Raw genomic sequence first — 11,292 nt, forward strand, 5'->3', positions numbered from 1 at the left:
AAGTAGATATAACCAATACACGGCCATCTAAACAATAAATACAGAGGAAGACGTTAATAATACCTTCAAATATTTTGCTGCATGCTGATGATCAGCTTTCTCAAATTAAACTTAGCATTTATTCATGAAAATAGCTTGTTTCTTTCTGCTACTATTATTATTTCCATGTTTTATTGGGGGCCACCATGTCACATGCTCATATTAAACACAACAATCCCCTCCCCCACCCCCTTGGGCCTTCATTTCCTTGGTAATAGACGCTTTGTTTCATTTTTTTTTTTTTAAAAAATAATAGTTTAAATAAGTGAATTATTCAAAATTTTGTTTAAAAAAGAATAGAGTGTCGTTAAAATTTAAATATTTTTTTGTTTCTAATTACTTGTTTATTTTTGAATTGGTAGATATATTTAAAAAATGATTAATGATTTAGTTAGTTTACTATTTTATCTCTATTAATTATGAAGTGGCTGAAAAGTTTTACATATTTCTAGTTATTTAATTGTAGATAGAATAGATTAAAAAAAATTGTCCTTTCTTAATTTATCAAAATAAACAAATAATTAGGAACAGAACAATTATTTTATTTTGACTTTAAAGTTGATTTAACCATTTTTAATTAAAAAGCTTATTAACTTACAAAAATCTTATATTTTTTTCGTGCAAAATACATATTTCAAACATAACTTTATTTTTGTAATTAAACTTTAAATATTCTTTTTTTGTTTCAGATATCATCGAATTCATATTCAAACGTCTATTTAATTTCTTGGATAAGAGAGCCGTTCCCCTAGAGTTAATAATCAGGTAACGATAATTTGTTGACTCAATTATAGAAGCTCAAGTCTACATTATTTCTAAAAACTTATACTAATATTTGATGGAGGAGGTTAAGTCTTAATTAGGGACCCTCATCAAGAATTTTATGTGGAGCAAATTAAAGATGTGATTTAATTTAATTTAATAGGGCATGAATCTTTTACCAAGCACTTGACATATGAACTACTACTATAAAATATTGATGAATTCAGAAAAATCGCTTCGATCGGATAGATTTTTTAATCACAACTTGACCCTGCAAGGTCCATATGCAATAGCATCATCTATACAAAACTTATAACTTATAAAGTTATAATCAATCGCTACCCTCCCAAAAGAAAAAAAATAAAAATTAGTTTTCTCCTTTCAAAATATATGTGATGATGATTGATTAGCGTGAAATTTAAGAATTAAAAGAATTGCATCTTTCTAAAAAAATTTAATTATAAACATTTATCTAAGATTGTAAATCATCTTGTTATAGATTAAAAGAGAAGTTTAAAGTTGAACTGTTATATTCTTTGCCTCTAAATAAGTGTTCTGTTAACCCTCTCACTCTTACTAAGAAATATAACTTTATCAACTTATTTATAACAGTTATCTACTCATTTATATTTATTAGATGTGTTTGTGAGGCAATAAACACATTTTAATAAAATCATTCAAGGACATAATTTAAATCATAATTTTCATTATTGTTCTTTATGAAATCATAAATATTATTTTTTTCGTCTCATTTTATATGTTATTCGTTTCTAAAATACTTGTTATTTTATAAAATTTATGAATAAGTTACCATATTTTACCTACTATATTCTTGATAAAATGTTAATTAATTTTGTCATTAATTAATAAAGTTGACTAAAGAAAACATTAAATAAGAATAGAAAAGTAAATTTACATTATTATAAATGCAAATATAAAATAAAAGTGAAATATAAAATGAAGGAAGAGAGTACAATTTAATAATTAATAAGGTCGGCTGCTCGATATTAGGACCGGTGGTACAAGGCAAAGGCAGAGAAGGGAGGGCACACTTTGATTTAATGACTATATATATATATGTATATATTGACATTGTGGTCTAATTAAGTTAATTTCGTATGATTGAGGGAACCATTAATCTTTCCTTCTCTGATTTGGACTCATCAATCACTCAAATCATACTCCTCATATCTCAAAATAAAAAACCAAAAAAAAAAAAACAATATCTAAATTTAGCTTCACTTATAATTGAAAGGATTTTGCAATTCTGTCTAAAAATATTGTTACTACAATTTTGTCTCATAATATTGTGTTACTGCAATTTTAATCATTCTCATGAAAATGAAAAGCTTTGTCCCGTGACTTCTGTCTTTGCTTTGTATATATTCCCTAACATAGAAAAATTACATTAATTAATATATTTTAAAAAATAATTACTGATTTTAGCGATATTTATAGCAATGCTTTGTTAAATCTGAAATATGTATTAAAAGTGAATTATGTATGCAATATATGAATTGTAATTGTTTTTTGAAATATATCATGTTTATTTGGTAAAAAATTATCACATTATATTATAAGTGTATTAAAATGTGTGATATCATTATTAAAATTTATATTATATATGAATAATAAATTGGTCTTTGTAATATGTATTAAACTTGTATTATAAATGAATTAAAAATGATCAAGTGAAAAAAATATTATTACTATATTGATAAATATTTTTTTTATTATAGTATATTTAGGTAAATTTCTCCTAAACAATTTATTTTAAATGATTAGAAATTTAGAATATTATGTAGACTAGTATATAAAATTTATATTTTTTTCATTTAAAAGTCTCGATTTAGAGATTAAGCACATGAAAAAGGATTTTTTTTTTCTAAAAACAAATTTAATATGTAATATTTTATATTCATGGTGTTCCACATCCTCCGGTACACCTCATGATTAACAAGAAAATAATTTATCATAAACAAGAATTTTTTTTTTAAAAAAATATATTTATTTTTCTTTAAAAAAATTTCCTTCCTACCAAATACACCCTAGATTTACACTTTTACAATAAAAGAGGAAGTATAGTAACACTAGAAGGAGCTAAAATGGATTCTCAAATAGTAGCATATTTTAACGGCCCAATATGATTCAAATGGACTGTTGTAAGTTGGTAGTGAAATTTGATATGAGGTTCGTATTAGTTGGGCTACTTAATTTGTAATCAAATAAATATGATCTCCAACTTGATCAGCACAAAATAAGTTATCATTTGTTACATATAAAATTTTATTATCCGAGATGTATATTACCTTCGTCTTATTTTATATGTCACATTTTAAATTTCAAGAGTCAAATAAATCTGTCTCTGATCGTAAATTTTTCATAGATTTTACTAATATTTGGAACTATCAATTATTGTGACTCGTATTACTTTTTACATAGTTTAGAAATATATAAATTTCATTTAGAAAAAAATTGAAGATTTATGCGCAAATTTCTGATCAAACTTAAATTGTTTGACTCTTAAAACATAAAAGACGTCATATAAATTGAGACAAAGAAAGTATATTGGACGTATTATCTTTTATTTCATATCGTCCTATATAATAGTTGGCGTTTCAAAACTTGGTCCGTCGAGTTCAAAGGAAACTCTATAAATTAGTGGTCTATAATTAGGTTCCACCGAAGTGAGCGGAGGCGGAGCTAAAATTAGGTAAAGTGAGTAGGTGGAGTTAAAATTAGAAGTTTTAAATTTTATATTTTAAAATTAAAAAAAAAATATTACAAAGCATGACCGTTAAAAAAAATAGAAAGAATTAGGCAAAGTGAATCTAAGTCTAATTGTCTACATAATTTTGTTCTTTATTCTCATTATGAGCAAACCCTATGTGTTATATTGTTCAATCTTTTTATATTAAGAAAAAAAGAAATTAAAACATATGTTAACAACAAAGCATGAATATATAACAAACAAATAAAAAAGTGAGAAATATTTTCGCTCGTTCTATTCTTTTTGTCTGCTCTTAATAGAAAATTAAAACAAATGAGGATTTGTAGGAGTTCCATTGCTCAACAAGAAATGTGCTTAGGCCATGTAGGTGAGGTAAAAACTATAGTCCAGTTAAATGTTCAAAGAGAACTTATTCAATCCATAAATCCTCATTTTGTTAATGAAATGAATAGATTGAATAATTTTCTTATTTTTGAGTTAGCTTTTGGGTATAAGTTAGGTCAAAAATCTAATTTAATAAATTATATCTTAGAAAATTGTTTTAAAATAAAACTTCGACAAATATTAAATAGCCCTACAATAATAGTGTGTTTTAATTCTAGATAGCGTAAATAAATAAAGTATCTCTTTTAATAGTAAATAGGGTATATTGATAATACTTATATTTTTAATGCTTATACTCTTCTTGTCTACTTTTAATTATCGTGATTTTTTTTTAGAGTCAAATTATTAAAACATTAACATTTTACGATTATTTTTTCATATTTTAATATTTTATAGTATTTTTCATATATTTTTTTTAATATCTAAATTTTTTTCTTTAAAATATCGAACTAACATAATTTAATTTGATTTTAAATATTAGTCATATTGACTTTCAAAAAGTGCAACATGTCAAATAAAAATACATTGAAAAAATATTAGTTATGCTTATATTATTTATTATGCATTTTTTGGCGTGATATATTAAAAATTGTACCCATCATATAAAAATATTTATTTACAAAAAAGCTTTTCATAATTACGATGGAAAATATTTATTTAATGCATATATTTATATTAGATCCTTTTGTATTACTAATTCATACAAATTCATAATGTTAATAATACACTATTCAATATATAACAAAATACGTAATTAATACAAATATTAATTATTTATAGCATCAGAAAATATATCTTACCAAAGTAATGTACCAAACTAATACACAAAGTTACGAAACTAATGTACTATTCCCCAAAAGCCGCCACCAACTTGTGTGTGACCTTTGTGTTCTTTTTCATCACTTTCTTTATATTATATATTGGGAAAAAGTAAAGTACGACTCTTTTTTTAAATTAATCAATATAAAACAACTATGTATTTATAATGGACCAAAGGAATTACTGATTACTTTTTATTATTCAAGCCCCTGATTGATTACTTAAATAATAGATTATGTTTGTTTTAATTTATTCATTTGATTTTAATTTTAAAATTAATATGAAATTTTAAATTAAACATATATATATAACATATTAAAATATTTTTTAATCTCGTAATTATAAAATAAGTAATATTCTACTCAATAATTTATTCAACCAAAAAAGAAAGAAAACAGAAATGGAAATGGAGGGAGTAATTATTTTTGTAATCACTTTGGCCTTTACCCTGTTTCCAAAGTGTTGCTCTTTGCTTAGCTCTTTCGTTATTTGGAAGAGAACTGCTCTCTAACACAACTTTAAAAGTGGTAGCAATTTTAATTACTCCATATCTATTGAAGTATATCTATGGGCTGCATAAACAAAGGATTGGAAGCTGTTAGTATCAAAATCAGAAATTTTTTCAAAAAGAAAAAAGGGATCGAAAACAGAGACAACAGCGTAGCAGAAAGATGGGAGATTTTGAATGGAAAAAACAACTGGGAAGGCTTACTTGACCCTTTGGATTACGATCTCCGACGATACCTTATTCACTATGGCCAAATGCCTCAAGCCATCTGCGATTCATTCAACAGTGAAATAGCATCGAAGAATTTAGGGACAAATCGATACTCCAAAAAGAATTTCTTCAAAAGAGTGGGACTCGACAAAAACAACCCATTCAAATATGAAGTCACAAAATACATCTATGGAGCTTCAGATGTACCAAGTAAAACTGAAAAGATCAAATCATCAAATTGGATAGGGTTTGTTGCTGTTGCCACTGATGAGGGCAAAGTTGCATTAGGAAGGAGGGATATTTTGATTGCTTGGAGAGGAACCATGTGTCCTGCAGAATGGAATGATGATTCTGACTGGGTTTTGGTTCCACCCACAAAAATCTTTGGAGAAAATACGCATGACACTCTTGTACACAGAGGTTTTTATTCAGTTTATACTTCTCTTAACGACGCTTCTAAATTCAATCGAACAGCTAGTGCCAGAGACCAGGTAAGAATCTCTCTGTTTTTCTTTCTTCAAAAAAATTAGGGTATGGATAGGGGAAGGGGAAATGAGTGTGGAGATTACGAGTTGGAGATTTGAACCCTTATTAACAATAAAGTGAAAGTTCATAACTCAATCAATTGATCTATTAAGATTCTCTTATTTCTGTTTAGTATACTTGCAAATTCTATGATTTATTTACTAAAAAGAGAAATATCATGATATTAGCCATAGATTGTAGCTACTATCGAGACCCTATGGTTTGAAACAAACAGGTTATTGAAGAAGTTAAGCGATTGGTGGAGCAATACAAGAGAGACAAAGTTAGCATTACTCTAAGCGGCCACAGTATTGGTTCATCATTGTCCACACTATGCGCAATTGACATAGTTGTCAACAAAATCAATAAGGAGTTTCCAGTGACTGCATTTTTATTTGCTAGCCCACGAACTGGAGAGGCCAATTTCAAGAAAGCTCATCAACATTTGAAAAATCTTCAAATCTTGCGGATTACCAATGCTCTTGATGAAGTTCCTGAAAAACCAGACCGCGGACAGGTAGAGGGCTCTGATACAGATTGGAGAGTGTATGAACATGTTGGGTATGAAGTTAAAATTGATACTACAAAATCAGAGTATTTGAAGAAAGATGTAAATAATCATTCTTTGGAAGTTTATCTGCACGGAATTGCTGGAACACATGGACCAGAAGGAGAGTTCAAGTTGGAAATAACTCGGGATATTGCGTTGGTGAATAAGGAAACGGACGCATTGAAGAATGAATATGGTGTACCAGTGTATTGGCGGACCGTGCAAAATAAAGGAATGGTTCAACAAGAAGATGGATCTTGGATTCTCAATGATCGTGAGGATGATACTGATCTTTCAGAGTAAAATTACTCCTTTTTTTAGGGACTATGTGATCTTGTTTTTTCAAAGGGCATGTTAACAGGGGCGGAGCGTTCATCGGCACGAATTCAGTAGCTCTTTGTAGACCCTATATTTTGTATTAGAATCAAGTATTAACTTGTGTACCTTTAAATACACTGACTGACAGTTCAGTGATAAAGAAGCCAAGGAAAATGTAGAACTACTAAGCTCCTAATACCGACTTTGTCTCTGCCTGATAATGCATTATACCATCTTTATGATCGTATAACGTTGACTTCCTTCCTTTGCTATTTCTAATGTTATGCAAGTTTGGACGTTTGCAATAGAAACAGCTAGGACAAAAGGGGTAAAGCTGTAGGATATAATGTTTTTCTAAAATCTTAATAGCTGACCACCTTATAATCTATTGTTCTATTTCCCTTTACTACCCACTTATTTTTGTAAAGTAAAAACAAAAAAAGAGTATTTCTTTTTCTTTTTTTGTTCCTTTTCTTTTTAGTAAAATAAGGATACCCTTACTTCGAGCTTAATCATTGGACAAGCTACTATGCTTCGAAGAGATTATTAACTTGTCAACTTCACACGAATACTCGAGTTAATACCTCAAATGGTCACTCGACTATGTACTCTTCTCTCAGAAAGTCACTTAACTTTCAATTTTCACTCAAAAGTCATTTAACTATGCACTTCTTTCTCAGAAAGTCACTCAACTTTGAATTTTAACTTAAAAGTCACTCAACTATCCACCCTTTCCTCAAAAAGTCACTCAATCTATTAAATTATTTTTTTAATTAAAATTTATTGATATTAATTATTTATATAACAAACCAAAATTTTAAAAAAATAAAAATACCATTTAAACCATTTAGTGATCCACCCACCTAACCCAATCCATTAAAAAATATGATATGACCCATTTTATTTTGTCTTTAATCCTAATTCAAGGTTTAAAGAGAGGGATAATTTAGGATTAAAGACAAAATAAAATGGTCATCATATTTTTAATGGGTCAGGTTAGGTGGGTGGATCACTAAATGATTTAATTTATTTTTTAAAACTTTTAGTTTGTTATATAAATAATAAATATCAAAAAATTTTAGTTAAAAAATAATTTAATGGATTGAGTGACTTTTTGAGGAAAGAGTGAATAGTTGAGTGACTTTTGAGTTAAAATTCAAAGTTGAGTGACTTTCTGAGAAAAAGTGCGTAGTTGAGTGACATTCTGAGAGAAGAGTGCATAGTTGAGTGACCATTTGAGGTAATAACTCCTATTACTTTGATCATTTTATAGTAAGTGATGTTTCTAGTATAGACGCCCATTTTCAAAAACTATTCATTTCTAAAAACTAAATTACATTTTTATTAATCAGATATATAATAAATGACTTGAAAAAGATGTACTAGTTGTTTAGTGTCCCTTTAATGAAAATCATGTTTATTGAGAAATCAATAAATAAAGCATCTGAATATTATTGACACTCTCCTAATAAATTAATCAAAAATTTGGTAGTTTAGCTAGTTGAGTAGTAAAAAAAAAAAGGTAATAGATATTGATGTGAAAACAATATCACATTTACGAGAAATCTGAACGTGAAACAGTAATGTGTTCATCCTTCCAAAAGAAGCAACAATAAAGTAACGACAACACAGTCTTTTACATAAAAAAGCAACAATCATTCACAATTTATAGGCATTAAATTTAACAAGATCTTGATTGGAAAAATATATATATGAAATTCTTTGTCATGATATGTGAAAACAGCAAATTTTCTTTTCTGGTTGCTTCGGTTGCTTTTATTTGATTCAATCATTGTGTTGTCTTTTATTATTTATTTTTTTCATTTGGTGTTCAGTTATTTTTCTTTTTAATTAATTTTAATCTATTATATATTTTTAAAACAAATTTTTATTTTTACTTTATCACTTTAACTTCGTTACTTTGCTAATTCAATTTTTATGCAAGTTTGGACGTTTGCAATAGAAGTGGCCAGGATAAAAGGGGTAAAGATGTAGAATATATTCCTTCCCAAAATATCATAGGTTGGATATCTAATTTCTTTACTTTTTTGATAAGGATCGTAGTCCATTCTTTGATTAATTTCCATTTCCTTGCCACGATTATTAATAAAAATAAAAAAAGGAAAAGAAAGAGCATTCCATCCATTGATAGAAGTGTATATAAATAGTATATACTTACGTGCTTAATCATGGGATAGAAAACTATGCTTCTAAGAAATTATTATTCTTTTCGTCCGAGTTATTTTGATTTGGTATAAAGTTTAAGAAAGAAAGTATTTTGATATCTATAATCTAAAATAAGTTATAGATATTTGTGCGACTATAAATTATTTCATTAAGAGTAAGACGAATATTTTAAACTTAAATTGTCACTTAATATAAAAATATATGTGGGGACAAACTAAAAAATATATAGCTCTGTCATATAAACTACGATAGACGAAGTAACTTGTTGACCTTAAACTAACACTCCATTTCAAAATAAGTAGTGTTTTGAGCTTGAATGCACCATTTAAAAGAGAAAAATTATTTATTCCTAAAAAACATAAACATGTGATTTTTAATATTTTTTTCATATCAAAATAAGTATTACTTTGATAATAATCACATTTTTAAGCAATCAATAAATACAATATATAATTTATTGAACATATATTTTGAAACGAAAAGAGTAATTAAAACATCTAAGTTCTATGTAACCTGTGAGATATCATAACTTTTTTTTTTGAAAAAATACTAAATATAAAACATAAATAATTTCAAAGGCGACTTTTAACATGATGGACACAATATTATATAAATGTGAATTTAAAATATAAATTTAATTAATTTGATATTTTAGATTTTATCACTAAATATTATTAAATTTATATATATATATATATATATGCGCGCGCCCGGAGATATAAGATCAACTGAACTCATTAATTATATGTTGTATCATCAAATATTATTGGTTTTAATGTGCATATTTGGTTTAATTATATTAAAGAATTACAATGCCAAAAAATAGGAAAATTCCAAAGCGAACTCAAACTTTTTGAAAGATTAAACAATATATATAAAATGATACCAATTACCACTTAGAGAGGTGTTATCTAGTTTTAGAAAAAAAAATATAATAATGTAGATGTAAAATTTAAATTACTAACATCTATATTTAATAAAAAAAAATATAACACTATTATATCTGTTTTTAGGAGAGGAGCATATGTTCACGTTAACCTAGTGACCCTCTTTTGCATACGCCACTACATAATAATTTATAAATTTACAATCTGATAGCTTTTAAACAGTTTTGAAGATTAAAAAGTATTTTTTGCAAAAAAAAAAGGTGCTATTTTGTTCTACTTGAAGTTTAGCTAAATAGTCGAGGATTACTCCCTTCTCTCTAATTACTTGTTTGTTTTTAAATTACACACATATTAAAAAAAGTAATGATTAAAATAGTGAGATTACTATTTTACTTGATTAATTATGAAGTGAATGAATTAAAAATTTAAGATTTTCAAAATTAACTAATTAAGCATATAATAAGTAAAAAAAAAGTTCTCATTTCTTTCTTGATTATGTCAAAATGGAAGAATAAAAAAAGAAATTAAACAAGTAATTAAGGATAAAGATAGTAACATTCACTCTGTCCAATAATAATTATTCACTATATACTTAATACACCCCTTAAGAAATAATAAATAATAGAAAATTCTTCATATTAGATTTATTGCTTTAAAAATATGTTAGATAATTAATAATTAATAATAAAAATAAAATAAATTATTTCTTAAATTTCCATGTCTCAATTTCCAGAAGTGTTGAGATAATGACTAGGCATTATTGAGTTGAGTTAAAAGACTTGTCAATGTGAAATTAGCGATGCGTTCATACTTCATCAAAACAACAGCAGAGTAACGGGAAAACATTATTTTCCGTCAAGAATCATTGACAATATTTTGGCATTAAATTATACTCTCCAGGTCTAATATTTGAGAAAAATATTAAGGTGTTTCACGTTTAAGAAAAGAAAAGAAATTAAAATTAAGTATTTTTAATAATTATTATCAAACTTATAATTAAATATTAATTTTAATACTAACTAATTGAAAGATAAAAAATTGAAAGAATATACTAAAAGTATTTTTGAAAATTGCACAAAATTATTTAGAAAAATAAAAATGTCTCAACAATTCAATTAATTTGTCCTTTATAAAATCAGAATTATAACTTTGTAGGTAATATCTCTCAAAAATATACAATATCAATAAATGTAACATTCATTTTTGAATTTTGAACAATAAAAAGATTCATAAATATAGCTTTGGAATGTTGATATAATATATTTGAGACATTACCTATTAATTGAGATAAAATGATAAAAATTTACTATATTATTTATCGTTTTTCTTAATGGGTGTATCAAATTAAAAATTGATACTCCTTTCATTCTAT

The 11,292-nt window shown here is 26.3% G+C and overlaps 1 protein-coding gene across 1 annotated transcript; it reads left to right on the plus strand.

The window, feature by feature from the left end:
• Positions 1 to 4,986: 4,986 nt before the first annotated feature.
• On the plus strand, positions 4,987 to 7,093 carry LOC101248261 (phospholipase A1-II 1). The gene is made up of 2 exons (XM_004232910.5): positions 4,987 to 5,944; positions 6,214 to 7,093. Exons 1-2 carry the CDS (start codon positions 5,303 to 5,305, stop codon positions 6,829 to 6,831), a joined length of 1,260 nt encoding a protein of 419 aa, XP_004232958.1. The 5' UTR covers positions 4,987 to 5,302; the 3' UTR covers positions 6,832 to 7,093.
• Positions 7,094 to 11,292: the final 4,199 nt, after the last annotated feature.

The sequence above is a fragment of the Solanum lycopersicum genome, chromosome 2 (genome assembly GCF_036512215.1).
Source record: "Solanum lycopersicum chromosome 2, SLM_r2.1".
Taxonomy (NCBI): domain Eukaryota; kingdom Viridiplantae; phylum Streptophyta; class Magnoliopsida; order Solanales; family Solanaceae; genus Solanum; species Solanum lycopersicum.